General features: G+C 41.0%; 1 protein-coding gene across 1 annotated transcript; it reads right to left on the minus strand.

Annotated features, from left to right (window-relative positions):
* Nucleotides 1-356: 356 nt before the first annotated feature.
* On the minus strand, nt 357-1860 carry LOC147609611 (uncharacterized). The gene is made up of 3 exons (XM_086787477.1): nt 1666-1860; nt 1126-1195; nt 357-781 (listed from the first exon to the last, which is right to left on the minus strand). The coding sequence occupies exons 1-3, from the start codon at nt 1823-1825 to the stop codon at nt 637-639; spliced, it is 375 nt and encodes a 124-aa protein (XP_086643603.1). The 5' UTR covers nt 1826-1860; the 3' UTR covers nt 357-636.
* Nucleotides 1861-16110: the final 14250 nt, after the last annotated feature.

Genomic DNA, 16110 nt, shown 5'->3' on the forward strand with positions numbered 1-16110 from the left:
GTCCATCTTATTCAAACCATAGATGCTAGAAACATGGGATCAGCGAGAACCGAGCAAGGAGAACAGGGGAATTCAATTGAATAAAGAAGGCATACAGCCACCAACACATCAAAAAAATATCAACAAGATGGGTTGTGAACGTTGAAGCGATATGAATGAAGAAGAAAATGTCATTGTAGATAGGGGGAACCACCTTTCTAGCCAGAAAAATGTCTTCCCCTTCCCCTTGCTTCTATAAGACCATTTCTCTTCTACCCGTAATGTCGTCCAAGTTGTGTGTTTCCTGCGTGACTATGATTCAAACATAGCCTACAAGGCAGACAGCTGAGTGGAACTGCCAAAATTATAACAAGATACAGAAAAATAAATTCTTACAGTGGTTGATTAATGTTACACATTGACAGCATGTCACAATGAATTACAGGAAAGAAACCCATGATCAGGAATTTTCAGGCGAAGTACAATTGGAAATTTACAATATTTCTTAATACAGCAAGACATGGAAAGGCCTTTTAATAGAAAGACCATTGCCACTCAGCACTTGGGGCTAGTAGGTTTGCACATCTCAGTATTGCTTACTTGACAAACTCAATCGCAGGTGTAGCTTGCTGCATTTGTGGGGTACAGCCTCAACTACTACCGAACCGGGACCTTGATCCATCCATTTGCAAAAGCAATGCCCAGTATTATGAAAGGTGTTAGAAATCCAAAGATGACAATGTAAGGAAGGATGGTTGACATTGGCCCCCTTCCTTCCCTCTCTGCAGCACTCTGCCAATACCTGTAAAGGAAACATGGCAGACAAGTTCAAATGATGGGTCTCTAAGATGAGAAAACCTCTCTTGTAAGTAGGCACTGATACACACGACAGCATCCCCCGCCCCCCAGCGTGTCTTTGGAGTAGCCAATCTACTTGTTGAGAGGCTAAGGATGATAGACCTGACCTCTCTAAGCAACCGCCGCGCGCGCCGACCAGACAGATGGACCGTGATGGGTGCCAAGCGTTCATGTGAGATGTATGCTGCCAAAGACTAAAAAACTGTGCCTGGGCGTGCACTTGCACCTGTGGACCCAATGAAACATGGCACATGACAAAAGCTTGCTAAAAGCACAGTGGGCACTTACTGCTCTGGCTCTTCTTCTTTTGTAATGAACTTCCTTTTCTCTTTATCTGGGTCCCCGCCAGCATTGCCCCCTGGAGAACAATCATCAGTCAAAAGGGTCCAATAAGATAACAATTTGACAAAAATCTAGTGCAAAACAAGTGCATGACACATATGTCGTACATGTTGGGACAAGTGCACCATAAACACTTAGACACCCATGTATCACATGAATAGAAACAGGGTTTCAGCTCGCTGTACTGGTTTCAGTCTAACAATCTAGAAGCATGCCGTAACCACATCGAATCACATAAGAAAAGGAGGCCTAACCATCTGAGGCCAATCTAAACACATGAGAACCTGACTCATCAATGGGAGAGAGATGCTCAATCAAACCACAGATGCAGTCAGAAGCTAAAAGACCTACGTGATACACTTATAATATAAGAGCAGCGAAACCCAAGATGACACTCTTACAGCAAAAGCAAACTGGAACACTAAATGCTGCATAAATTAGAGATTCTTCCCTGATTTTAGATGAAGAAATTGAGGGTTTGCTTACCGAAGAGAGCAACAATGCGGTTTGGGGAAGCAGCGCGATGGTGCCTGCTGCAGGTGGGCTGTGGGTAGAAGGCCTTGAGATGACGAAGGCGACCCTGCAGAAGCGAGCCCAGCAACAAAGAAGGCTGCAATGACACACAAGAAGCCACTGCCATCGCCATTCTTGAGAGGAGAAAGAAATAGATAAGGAGAAAAAAATGCCCACATGCAATCAAATTCACCCAAATATATACAAAACAATTAATTAATTAATTAATGCCAAACCAAAAAAGATTTTGGTGGCCTATTTTAGTCAATAATGTGAAATTTATCCCTTATCCACTTCCGTTTTTTTCCCCAAAGGAGAACATTTTTTCCTCCCTTTTTTGGGCCAGATCTTGTTGGGCCAGAAATCAGACCTAGGTTCTCTCTATGAAAACCGAAAAAGCTGGCATTTAGTGTATTTTGCACTGGCTTAACTTTGACCTTGTCTTGAAGAAAGCTTATGAAAATTTAAGATTTTTTGTTGGAAAACCGGCCAATCATATGATCTTGATTAAGGAAACCCAATTACACTCCAACCTTGTCCTTTTTCTCACTAGCTAGGAAAAAGGATTTTGCAAGCACTGCACTTGACCTTACTCACACACACACCCTTATCTCCATTAGTTTGAAGTGCGATATATGAACCTTTTAAATTTGCAAGGATAGCAAAACACACACACACACACACACACATACCAAAGTTTCATTGCTTGACATTTTGACACCTTGCGCTATGTTACCAAAAGTGATACGAATTGATGCAAAGGTTAAGCCGCCTAAGTGAGTTGCTCGACTAGCTCATTTAAATTGAAGTAGAGGTTAAGCCCCCTAAGTGAATTGCTCGACTAGCTCATTTAAATTGAAGTAGAGGTTAAGCCCCCTAAGTGAGTTGTTGGACTAGCTCATTTAAATTGAAGTAGAGGTTAAGCTCCCTAAGTGAGTCGCTCAAGTAACTTGAATGAACTTTGGACAATTGTGTGGAAATCACCAATACATTGACATGGGTTGTGAGTTCTAATGGCCTTGATATTCAAGGTAACTAGTGTATCTGTTTTTGAGTCAACAAAGCTTGAGGACTCAAATTGAAAGATGATATCACCACACATACAAGTCTCAAACATGATGCTGAAGAGGAAGGAAGGTAAATGGTTGTTGATGCACGATGAGTACAAAAAATCCACTTGGCTAGTTTGGTCAAACTAGGAAACCTCCATCTTGGGTTAAGACCCAAGTCTTCATGAGTACAAGGATGCATTAGATGATTTGATTTATGTAGAGTAACCTTGTACAACATCTCCACTTATTGTATGATGGGACAATGGGTAAAGAATACAAGGATGAAAATTAAGCTTAGCTTTATAACTGTCCCCTTAGTCCCAAGCCTACTTGTAATTCTCTAAACTCATTCTAAGCTCTCAAAGCTTTGTTATCAACCTATATCACTCAAATTATATCACTAAATTGATTCTAAGTTCTCAAAGCTTTGTTATCAACCTATATCACTCAAATTATATTTTTACATCAAAATTGCAAGAGCACAAAGCAAAGCCATCCAATAAGTGGAGAGAGTGATTCCAAATGGCATTAACAATTTAGTTTCAAGATTGTTAAAAGAAATACTCCCCCTAGTATAAGCACTCTCTTATACTTCAATCTCTTTTAGGAGTTATTCATGCAAGAGATCTCCAGTTGTGTGCTGCTAAAGTGGTACAAAATATTTGAAATAAAAATGTTCTCGTAATAAATAGCCAAAAACGTAAAAGAAAAGGATGCATAGGTATGTAATGCTTGTTCATTATATAAATCCTCGTGTTTACTTCTTATGAATTTTTTGCATGAACAAACCTTAGTTGACCTATAAGATCCAAGCATGTTAATGCATTTGATAGTGCATTAACTCAACACACTTGAAAGTGCAACTCTTTTATGCCACTAAAATATAGAATCAATAAAATGAAATTGTGGATTATTAAACTCGACATAGATATGGAATCACTCTCCAAGTCATAAACCTCGTATCTCTAGACGCCTCAATGATGACTATCACTTTTGATAAAATAAACAAGATTATGAATATACAAAGGTGGATAATGTTCAAGCTCATCATGGCACGGAGCATGACATGAAGCATTTGCGGCCACATCAAATTTACATGTTTGTGCGTCACATCATTTGTTGAACATAAATTTTGGTTTTAAACATTTATTGTGTTTTCCATAAATAATACAAGTAGGTGACCTGCACGTTACTGCGGCATAAAGTTTTTTGCTTGTATGCATATGTACATACATGTGTGTATGTACATAAGTGTGCATATGTGTATGCATCTATGCATATATATATACTTATGTGTGTGTGTGTGTGTGTGTATGTGTAAGCGTATGTTAGTGAGAGTGTGTGTGTGTGTGTGTGTTTATATGTGGTGTGTTTATGTATATGCATGTGTGCATGTGTTCATGTGTGTGTATGTGTCTATTTACGACTCTCTCATATAGATGTATATCTGTGTCTCTCTCTCTCGTCTCTCTCTCACGTGCATTCTCTTTATATCTCTGTCTCATGCACACAGACATGCACACAGACATAACCCTCTCTCACACACATACACATCTCTTCTCATACCTGTCTTGCATATACCTATCTATGCATATGTATATATATGCATGTGCATGTGTTGCGACTCTTATATGGATGCATATCTATGTGTCTCTCATTCACATGCATTCTCTTTATGTCTCTGTTGGGATTGTGAGGTACCCTTTTCTCCAATCTGGCTGTATTCCGAAATCCTCCAGCTTGGGGTTTGCATCATCTATGATAATTGTTGTATACCCCCCTCTTGTGTGGACTGGATGAGCAAAGCTTCCTCCACCTGCGGAAGTAGTAACTGAGCATAAATGTCACAATTCTTATTTCCAACAGATCGGCCAATTGTGGATTTGCTAGCTTGGTGTGCCGTGCCACATTAGACCATAAAGTGCCCTCTCCAGCCAAAGGCAGGAGCTCTTCTAATTTCGATCGAGGTGCTAAGAGAGGGTACGGTACATAGGGTTGCTTCGTCGGTGTGACATCTGAGTATGCTTCTGGTAAAATCCATCGAGTTGGTTCAAAGGGTTTTATTTGTATTAACACCTTGAACATGATTTTTGGTTTTAGCAGCAGAGGGTTCCCGGCTCTTATGAATCCTTCTCGTACTCTGCAGAGCAGACAAGAACTCAAGAATAGTATCATCACAGTAAAAAGATTCAATGGTGTCTTGTGGGAGAGTGTGACGTACCTCCTAAGTTTGTTGTGGGGGAGATGGGTCAGGTGCTAGGGGGCGAGAGTGTTAGTGGGAAATTCTAATGGTTGAGAAGGGAGAGTAGAAAAAATTCAGTCCGCTTGAGATTTGTCAGTAGGCGGAGCATTTGGATATGGATTAAGTAATTTACTGGGTGGTGACATTAGAATATACGAGGTAAGTAGGGTTAAATGATAAGTAATTTACTGGGTGGTGACATTAGAATATACGAGGTAAGTAGGGTTAAATGATGAACTTGAAGTTTCTTCCTGACCATGGCATGAACTTGGAGGTGGGTGGCTGGGTTTGTGGAGTTTCATAAAGTCTTGGAGCTCAGTTATATCCTCCGGATTTATGTTGGGATACTCAATATGTGTTTTATCAAAACTATAAAGGACATTGGTTAACATGGCTTCTAGATGTTTGTAGATATTATGATATAGTTTTAGAATACCAAAAGGATGATATAAAGAGGATTCACATAGATTTAAGTGCTGGTGAGTATTATATACCTCTAGCCACCCATGGCTTATGATCCATTGATAACTTTAGGCTACAACTGGCTGGTGTGTCAAGAATATCATATGGAACAAACATGTCTAACTTATCAATGCTATTGTCCAGGATTTCAGAGTTTTGGAGCACCCAACACCAACTATGAAGATTGAGCACAATTGGGTGCAAGTGATAAAAGTAAATATCTTGACGATCAATTAATACTACGTCCCCCTTGAAAAATTCCCATCATGATGGTGGGATCAGCATCATGTTCGGTGTTTTGTTTAATGAGTGTTAGTTCTCCCAAGCTTAGGTCCTCAGACAGGTTTATATCATATTGAAGCAAAGAGAGGGTTAGTGTAGACAAAAAGAGAGTCAGTGTTTGAGGAGGGGCCCGAGGAGTTACTAGCAACTGATCTATCTCCGAGACTCGCTCTAGGAGTACACACATCTCGTCTCTGTGGGTTCTTGTTGTTGACTTCATTCTTGGATGACCAGTTGGCATTCCAACTCTTGGATGCGCAAGTCCTTGGTGCTCATAAGGTTTGAAATAGTTGTTTCTCTAACCACCCTAGCAGCATCCAGCTCCTCAAAGCGCCGTGTTGCTTCTTCTTGTGCTCGTATGGCGGTAGCCTCTCTTCCCTGAGCCTTTGTAATCCTTTGAAGTCTTTCTGCAGCCAATTTTTGACTTTCTTGTAGGCTGCTATTGCACCATAACCTCTTGGTGTGTAATCATCATTCTTTGCATATCAGATTGGTGCTGATGGTGTCATTGAGTGCTCTAATCTTCTTGGCATTTGCTTTGTTGATCTATTCTCTTTCTTGTTGTAATTGGCTCACTCTGTTTTTTGCTTCCTTCAGAGTTAAGGATAGTGTATGGAGTTGGCTTTGTAGCTCTTCTTCCTTGGCTAGGGAAGTGTGCTTGAGCTCCTATAGGCTATTGAGCATGGAAAGCTGATTGTTGCTCCTGGTTATGTGTGACTTCCTTCTGAAGTTGCTCTTTGGCTTGCTCCAGTTGCGCTTTCAAAACTGTATTCTCTTTAATCCTTTGCACAATTATTTGGCTTAGAACTAGATTATTTTTTTCTAGCGCTTGGTACCTAGCTTCCTACTCCTCGGTTGCCTTTAAGCTCTTTAGGATCACATCCCTATGGGTTGCTTCTGCCATTGTGAGGTGTTCTTGCAATGTCTATACTTGGTTGGTTGCCTCTTGAACTTGCTTCCATAGTGTGTGGCATTGCGATCATGAAGCATGTGGGTCATGAGAGGAGATGGCACCGCCATACCCGTTGTTCTTGCTCCCAAAGGGAAGCACTTGTGGCTACGGCCCCTTCCAATCTAGCTTTTGGGAAATTCAAGAGCTTCTCCAGTCCCTCCATAGTTTCTTGAAAGAATCTCTCATAATCCAAATTGTGTAGGAAGGATGTTTCTAGTATCACTTCCTCATCCTCCAGATGTCTCCTTTTGCTGGGACTTGGTGTATCTTCAGCCCATGGTCATTTTCCTTTATCAAGTGGCTCTTCTGTGAGTTGCACTGGGAGCGATGTAGCTTCTTCTAGTCCTTGAGGTTTTATTGCTGGCAATGCTTCTGGTTCATGCTCTATCTGCTGTTGCAACCCCGTAGGTGTGTCTGACATTGTGGAATTCTTTAGGGGAGACAGATTCTTAAAGATTAACTGTGTTGGCGGGCTTTGAGGAGGAGTTAGGTGATGTACTTCCGTCCTCTCTTGATGTGTTGCCTTGCTGATACTGGCTTCCTGCTGCCCTAGTACTTCTTGGTACGACTTTATTTCTTGAGCGAGTTCAACCTCAATCCTCTGTGTTTCTTCAACGACATTTGCATTATTAGTAACATTGTCCTGCATGTTTTTTCTATGACTTCATCCCTGATATTTTCGTATTTGGCTCCATTAGAGTTGTATGAGCTCTTCTTCAGCATTGCATCTAGGGGCATCTTTTCAAAGGTATGTGTATGTATTTTCATTGGTGGTGGGAACTGTAGAGCCTCACGTATCAAGTCCTCTGTGATCAACACTTGCTCCGTGGTGCCATCTACTTTAGTCACACTGTCCCCCTGTTGGTGGCTTTGTCGTATGTCTTTATGTACTCCGCACATAGCTCTGTGTCTACGTTTCGTTAGAGAATTTGTGCCATCTGCCCGAGACCCACCTTCTCCAGCTTATCTTTGACTTCGACATCTTCCAAAATGTGAGACCCCTCTGCCCCCTCCGCGCAGCGGAAGTAGCTTCCTCTTGCGCGGGGCAGGGTTTCCCACTCGGGGCCTCACCCACGAATGTCCGGACACGAGACTAAACTAGTGGTCATTCTGAAACCAAAACCGAGAAAAATTCCCTTTCCCGAAAAACGAGGACGATTCCACGTTTTTTTATTTTCTTAACGAATTTTCTAACGGGGTCAAGAGAACTAAACTATCCTTCACCTGATTAAACCAGATAGAAGAAAAACTATTAGAGACTTAACTTGAAGAAATCAACGCTTTTTTCCTAACTGAATCAGGCACAACCGTTGATCTAATCATTTGAGAAAGTCTTCAGGTTTTTAATTAACTACCCGAGTTCTAAGCATATTCCTATTATTTCAATTTCATTATTAATACTCCACTGATTCCAGCCTAACCCCATCCGGCCCATGGGTTAGCCACCACCCAACCATTGGAATCGGTAGAGCCAGGCAATTACTCACCCACCCATAATTGAATGCCTTTCTTAACTTTTGCTTTCGAATACAGATACGCACACACTCCTCTTTAAAACTTTAACTTATAAAACAATCCATTGACAAACAGTTATTGGTTGCAGATGTCATAACTCAAATCCAGTCCCTTGTTTCTTAAAAAAAACAGTATCACTCTGGACTCTCCGTTGAGACCAGCTGGTCAGCAAACGAGATCCTGTAAACAGATTATAATAATCATTTGTCCATCATACATGTCTTCCACGACATATGCATGGGTGTCCTAGGCATCGCAAGCTCGTGCATCCCCTGGTCAGCACCCTCAAGATCCTCCTTAGGTGTCTTGGCACTTCACTCAGGGATCGCTTCGTCGGCCCTCGTCCATCGTACCGAAAGCGCACCATTTTAACCGTACTACCAAGGCTGGTCAGGCTTTGCCGTGTGAGTTGTCCTTTGAACACTCCCCGTCAGCTATTGCAACCGAACTTCCCTCAGAAAAATGCATACCAAATGCTCCCTCCACTAACATTTTGGCATAAGACAGTCCTTTAAGAAAACAGGGTTTCTATGCAAGTTTTCAGTTTGATTTTTTTTTGAATACAACGAGTATATCTTAAATCAGTATTCCCAAAACTTCTTGATCGTAATTCTGAATTCCATAACAGAATTCCTTGAATTCTGTAACTTGATCCACATATCAATTCGAAGGGTCTTAAACTTAGTTCAGATTTGGCTGGAGTTTTCAGTGTATTTTTCTAAACTGGTCACATTTTCTTTCCTCGAAATTGACGAAAGAGTTTGGTCTTGGTCATAGTCTGATTCAAGGTTCGAGTCTGATAAGATTTTTCCTGATTTATCTTTCTCAAAAAGGATTGATAATTCAGTTACTAATTTACTGAATTTCATTCATTGAATATTCACTTAACTGATTTCTAAATTAATTACGAATTTCGATGAGGAATAAAATAATCATTTATCTGAATATTTCGATCTGGATAGATTTCTTGAATTTTCTCTTTACAATCCGTGTGAATATAAAACGATAGAAATTTCTCTCTTAGAGTATTTACTTATTCATTTATCAAAAACTCATAGAAATTAAACATAGAATTAAAGAGAATTCTAATTTTGATATAAAAATTCTTCATGCATCTATTTATGAATAAAAATCAACTTCAATGGGAATAACACTTTTATATAGAATTCAATGTAGATATTTTGGAGGATTATGATCAGTGATAATATGGTTTCATTTAGAAGATTGTTTTAAAGACAACTGAATCTGTGAAGCAGGTAATTTCATACTGGGTGTGTAAGTGGTGTGACTATCTTGAAGTTTGCTTGAAGCAGGTAATTTCATACTGGGTGTGTAAGTGGTGTGACTATCTTGAAGTTTGCTTGAAGCGCGGGCTAGGGGGCCTGGGAACTCTTTTCCCTGGTACCCGGGGTAAAACATAACCAAAATTCTAAATGGATCCTATCACTACATTGGTTGGGTGGTTGGATAACCCATGGGATTGGATGGGGTTAGGCTGGATTGATGGATCCATAAAATGAGACTCAATTCTGTTATGTTACGATAGTTGAAGTAAAATCCCATATAACCCTTGTTCTATGGAAAAGAATCAACAGCTATGCCTCTTGATGAGGAAAAAAGCGTTGGTCTCTATGATCCAAGTGCAAGTCTCTTCCTTGATCTAACCATGTGACTTACAGGTTCGGTCGGATCGGTTTGGTTAGTTAAGGCTCTTGACTACGTTAGAATAGATTTTTCTCGATGGAATCGCCTATGTTTGTTGTTGGGCGAGAGAAGTTTTTCTGGATTTGGTTTTGTAAGAATCGAGGGATTGTTGAGATATCGAGCTCATCTAGTGAGGCTGTGGCCTGGGGGATAGGCCCCACACTTACACCACTGGCATGGTTGGTGAGATCATGGGTGATATGCGGCCAGTGGGATGACAGGCTGTGTGACAGCCATTCTAGAGACTGGCATAGTTATAGCGCCAGCTCATTTAGTTGGGTTCACACTATAGAGAACCCTAGTATGTATTTGGTTAAGTACCTTTTCATATTGTGTACTCTTATCTTTTTATATGGTGTGTTGAGTGTTGTGTGAAGAAGAAGAAGATTTTCAGCCTCTCACCTTGTGTGTTCTCTTTTAGGGTTTTGTGAGTGTGTGTGTGTGTGCTTTGCAAAAGCTCAAGTTCTCTTCTCCCCTGCATCTTTTCATGGTATCAGAGCCTGGTTCATGCTAAGGGCTGAGTTGCAAGCAAGAGAAGGACAGGAAGTGGTACAAGGGTAAGAGCTTCATCTACTCTTCCCTATTTGTGTTGGCGACTACACCCTTGTCGGGAGATCTACGCGAGGCACCGGCAAATGATCTCTGATTGAGGAGCTTTCTTCGCGGGAGTAAAGCTATAAGGCAACTATACTATCCTATTGGTCCTATTGGACAACATTTTTTGGGCCGAAAACGCGTTACGGACGCGTTACGCGACCTCCGTTTTTCATCAAAAAGTAGGCGATTTCGAGCGTAAGTCATTAATTCTCTCTGCAGAACTCTGTTTTAAGAATTGCAGGAAGATAAATTGGTTGTGCAGACATTGTGTGTGCTACAAGGAGGTCAACAATTGCCATTGGGTGTATGTATGCACATTAAGGTCACTGGTTGTGACATTTGAGTGTAGTACAATACCGCTGCATAAAATACAACAATTTGTGCAGGACAAACGAGAGTGCTATTTCTCGTAAATTTGTGTGTCTGGCAAGATGTCAAATGATGGCATAAACCAGATTGTTGTGTTGAGAAGCTTGATAAGAACGACTTCCATTCTTGGAGGTTCAGGGGCTGACAAATTTCTTGATGGGAAACTGGGACTATATAGAAGGTGGGCATGAAGAGGCACCGGAGATACTAGAGATCAATCTGCAGATGTGAAAGAGTTCAAGGATTGGAACCAAGGAGCCAGAAAAGTTATGTATTGCTTCTCCATCAGTATACAAGACACCATGATTGGGCACATACAGGATGCCAAGTCCCCCAAGGAGGTGTGGGACACCTTGGTAAAACTCTATGAAACAAATACCAAGGCACGAAAGATACAGTTGAAGAATGAACCTCATACTGTGGAGAGAAAGAGTATGTCTGTGAATGACTATGCATTGAAGATCAAGGGTATTGTGGAATCCCTTGCCTCTATTGGTGTTTCAGTAGTAGATGATGATGATATGGTGGAAGTCTGTCTACGTGGTCTCGGGCCACAATACAAGGCGTTCAAGACGTCTATTCAGACTCGAGAAAACATTCCCAATTTCACAGATTTGGTGTCTATGTTGATTATAGAAGAGAAGAGCTTGGGTGAAGACCAACAGTCTTCACAAAACAAAAACAGTTCAGAGCAACAGGCCTTCTACACAAGTTCAGGAAGAGGACGAGGTAGAGGAGGCCATGGACACGGCCAAGGAGGTGGCCGAACAGGTAATCAGAATTATGGCCAGTATAGTAGCAGCAACAACAACAGTCCCAGAATTCATAACAACAACAACACGCAAGTGGAAGAGGCCAATTCAGAGGCAGCGGGAGTCAAAGAGGTCGTGGAAATTAGCACAGGCAGTATAATGATACACGTGGATGCTTTTATTGTGGTAAGCCTGGAAATGTGCAGGCAGATTGTTATAAGAAGAAGGCTGACATGCAAAATGGAAAATTCCAGCAAAACAACTATGCATCCTCGAGCAGAAACAATGAGGATAATAAAAGGTTGTTTGTTATGCAGCATGTTGTTAATGCCATGTTTGAAAATGTTGAAGCAGCACATAAAGATGATGTATGGTACATTGATTCAGGTGCTTCAAATCACATGACAAGTCATGGGGAGTGGTTCAAGGAGATGAAAACCTTGAAAGACCAGGTTTTGTGGAAACATAGGATGACACTGCTCATCCAATTGCCCATGTTGGAGATGTGCCATTGTCTATGCAGGATGGCAAAGTGAAGTACTGTGACGTGAAAAATTGATATCTTTCATTGTCAATTTTGTGCATATTTTGATGGTTTCTCAATGGTAATAAGGTGGAAGCTTGTCCAAGAAGATTGCGGCGCCCACAATGGAATAACGGCGTGATGATGCGGCGGCTTGGCGGCTACCCCGATAACAACATTCTATCTTCAAATATAATGGTTTTACTTGATTTAGGGTGCACACATTGTAAATGCCACAAGTATGCTTGATAAATACTTTGGTATGGTAGATAGGCTAGTGATGTGGAAAATAAAAGTGGGCCTTCATGCTCACATGGATTTTAATTGTATTATTAATATGGTATTCACCATAAGGCTACAAGTTGGGGAGTGTGGAAGGCATGTGGAGGAGTGTGTGTAGGTGCATAATTGGGAAAGATTCTTCTAGAATGCCTACATGCAAGAGGAGAATTCTGCCATGTGTAAGTGGGATCTCCACCTACACGCCACTTAGGCTTGGCTATTATCTCATCACACTCTCAAAGTCAAAAAGTCTTCAATTTAATAATCAATAGAAGACTTAGCCTAAGAGGACAATTGATGGTGACATCTACCCTTATGTCACTGAAGGGTTGAAGTTTTTTATGTTGTAATTTGTAACAATGGAAGAGAGGGTGATTCTCCACCTATAAAAGGAGCCCTCCTCTCCCTTTCAAATCAAGGAATGAACCTCCTCAATTGAGCATTTTGTGTCATTGCCATTCTCTTATCTTTCAAACCCCTATTCAAACACTCTCTTTACATGTGAATGTCTCATTTAGCATTAGCTCCTCATGCTTAACCCAATTTCGGACCTCTTTGATGATTCATGATAAGTGGGATAAGGAGTTATTATCTTGGTGGGCCTGTGACTTCTCAAGGTAGCCCTTGCCTTATTGCCGCCCTCCTTTGGAGGTACCAATGGTTTTAGCGGTAATGAGCATGCGAAAAGACTTTGGGGACCATAGGTAAATCTTTACAATTTTTCGCTGAGCAATGTTAACCCTTACCCTCTAGCTTGAATCATGAAGGAGATGAAAGGCAAGAGGCTATTTCAAAATTGAGGTTTCATGCAAAGAGAGGGAAGTGCAGTTTTTGTGGTCCAATACCCAAATTTCAACCGGTAATTACTCATCACTCAGGTGTTGTTTCTTAAATTGATCAGATGGCTAGGAAGCTCTTTATATGCTCTTTCCACTCATGTAACTAATTTCTTAATCCCTTACTTCATTGATGATCAGAATCTCTCCCAAATTTGCTAACTTTTAGGTGAATTTTGGCAGTTTTATAGTCTTGTAGTAAAATGCTCATAACTTTTCGCTCGGTTATCCGTTTTTGAAAGTTTTTATATAGGCGCGAAGCTCTCTTCAAGCTCTACGCATCTATTTAATCCTCTCTTGCACAGCCTATATGGATTTAAAACTGCAATTCTCTGTGTATCTCTATTTTTATAGCTTTTTGGCCATTCTTTCTTCTTAATCATGATTAATTCCTCCTAATCTCTTATCAAAAGGCCAATCCCATGTGTCTTATCCTCTTGTAAGTGATTTCTATATTCATTTGCTTTATTATGTTCCGACCAAATCGCCCAATTCAAACGGATGAACCTTACCAATATTCCCCGTATGTTTCCGTTCACATAATCCTAAGTCGGAAGATTTTCTTCCAACAAAGAATCGCACTCTTGTTTGGAGCTGCAAGACTAGCAGAAATTCTTGCTTCTCCCGAGCCTTTCATCTTTCCTTCCATGAATTATGATCTCACCTTTGATGTGTATATCTTTATCTTAACCTAGGGAGAGAAAGGGAGGTGAGGAGGCTGTGAGGTTTCATACAAGTGTGTTTTGATTCTGAGAAGTGACCGAAGTCCAAACCCCAACTTTGTGTCACATCTTTTGGTGGAGGCGGCGGGCAGGTTTTACTTAGAATTATTCTATTTTAACCTCAAGGTCCCGCATGATCAAAGGAAAGTTATTTTGAAATAAGCAAATTTCCCTTGTTGCTACTCATCTTTTGGTGCAAGATGTTCAACATTCTGGTGTTCCGAGGATCGGAAGGAGAAGACCCGGGGAGTTATCTCTGAGAGTTTAACCGAGCATGCCGCTTGACGGGTTGGTCTATGAAGGAGAGGGCAAAAATACTTCCAGATTTCTTGGAGGGTGTGGCCTTAACTTGGCATGAGGCTTTGCCAGAGGAGTCCAAGAATGATTGGGAAAGGTTGACCAAAGCAATGAAGGAGAGATTTGGGACAGTGGAGTCACCAAATGCTTTACTATTGCAATTGGATCAAATTTTCCAAAAGGATGGAGAGTCAGTTTCTACCTTTTCAGTAAGGTATGAAGCCTTATTCATCAAATATCAACAAGCTGCTTTACATGTTGTTGCTTCTTCTTCTTCACCTTCTATGGAAGATTCAAAGAGTTCTTTAGCAATGGAGCACCTTAAGATGAGCAAGTTTATTAGGGCTTTGGATCCCCGCTTGCATGGAAAAGTTCTTAGCAAAGATCCCACTAGTTTTAAAGAGACCCTTCGTATTGCTTTGAAGAAGGAGGCCACTCTTCATATTGAGTCCACATTCCAATCTTCTCTAAGTGTGCCAACCCCACCACGAGTAGAGATAGCCTCAACATCTCAGGTACAAGCTCCATCCTTGGATCATAACATTGCACAACTTATGGCAGAATTTGTTGATTTGAAGTTACACTTAGTCAATGCAAGGCCACCTAGGGTTCCACGAGCTGAGGATAAACCTAGGGATAGAAGTAGTGTCACATGCTATGAATGTCAAGAGAAGGGACACTATCGCACTGAGTGTCCAAAGTTGAGGAAAAGTGAGGATAAAAGTTTAGCACTTTTAGAGAAAATATGCTCAAAAGAAGAGGAAACATTGATGCCATTAATGGCAAAAAGGGGTCGTAAAACTAGAAGCCAGGAAGAAGAAGAACAAGAAGATAAATCTGAAGAAGAGGAGAAAAATAATAAGAAGAAGAAGTCGTCTAGGAGAAAAATTGGGCAATCTGACTTTCCTCTTAGACAAGGATCTCTTAGTTATGACCTCTTAACAGATCTTAGGGAGAAAACAACACAAATCACATTTGGGCAGCTTTTGGCATTCTCTCCAAAGCTCAGAAAGAAATGGGATAAGCTGGCTAGCACAAGGGAATCTAAGAAAAAGAAGAAGAGGGATAATGGGACTCCTATGGTTCAGAAGGTGGATATTGATGTAGGAGATGATGTGCCTGTGATGATTGATGTCATCATTGAGGGGCAAACAATTTCTAATGCATACATTGATGGAGGTGCATCAATCACTATCATGAGTAAAAAAACAATGAAAGATGCTGATTTAAAGTTGTCTTCTACCAACTCTCCCTATCGCATCAAACTTGCTGATAATACTAGGGTGAAAACCTTAGGAATTGTCAGGAATTTGGGAGTGGATGTATATGGTATTTCTGTGCCTACAACTTTTCAGGTCATTCCTACAAAGCCTGATGCTAGGGCTTACCCATTGATATTGGGTAGGCCATGGCTTCGCCAAGTGAAGGCAATTCAAAAGTGGGAGACAGGTGATCTTATTCTACAAGGTGCGAATAAGAAGGTCCACTACAACATCAAGAGTCGTCGCAAGAAAGTGGTAAGAGGTGAACATTTAACTTCCGAAAGTTTAGAGTCAGAGTCATCCGATGAAGAAGAGACAAGTGGTAGCTCCGAGGATTCCATCTCAGAAGGAGAGGTGGAGGGAGTTGCATTTGGTCTTTCCCTGGGAAGGGATCGAGGGGATGCTGAAGACAATGGAGCCTTGGAAGGGGAAGCTTCTTCAACCATGTGCAAGAAAGGAGATGTGGACCTCACTAGTCTTCACCAACAAAATGAACTTCTTCTTGATGAGTCCATAGCAGGTACTGAAAGGGAGGATTACTTAAAAATGTTGGATGGATTTCCTAACCT

This window comes from Cibotium barometz, chromosome 51 (genome assembly GCF_041138505.1).
Source record: "Cibotium barometz isolate CiBa-2024 chromosome 51, ASM4113850v1, whole genome shotgun sequence".
In the NCBI taxonomy this organism is placed as follows: Eukaryota; Viridiplantae; Streptophyta; class Polypodiopsida; order Cyatheales; family Cibotiaceae; genus Cibotium; species Cibotium barometz.

Coding starts and splice junctions, on each gene's coding strand:
- LOC147609611 (XM_086787477.1), bottom strand. CDS start 1,825: ATGGCGATGGCAGTGGCTTCTTGTGTGTCATTGCAGCCTTCTTTGTTG. Junction 1,196..1,665: donor CCGCATTGTTGCTCTCTTCG/GTAAGCAAACCC, acceptor ATTGTTCTCCAG/GGGGCAATGCTGGCGGGGAC. Junction 782..1,125: donor AAAGAAGAAGAGCCAGAGCA/GTAAGTGCCCAC, acceptor TTTCCTTTACAG/GTATTGGCAGAGTGCTGCAG.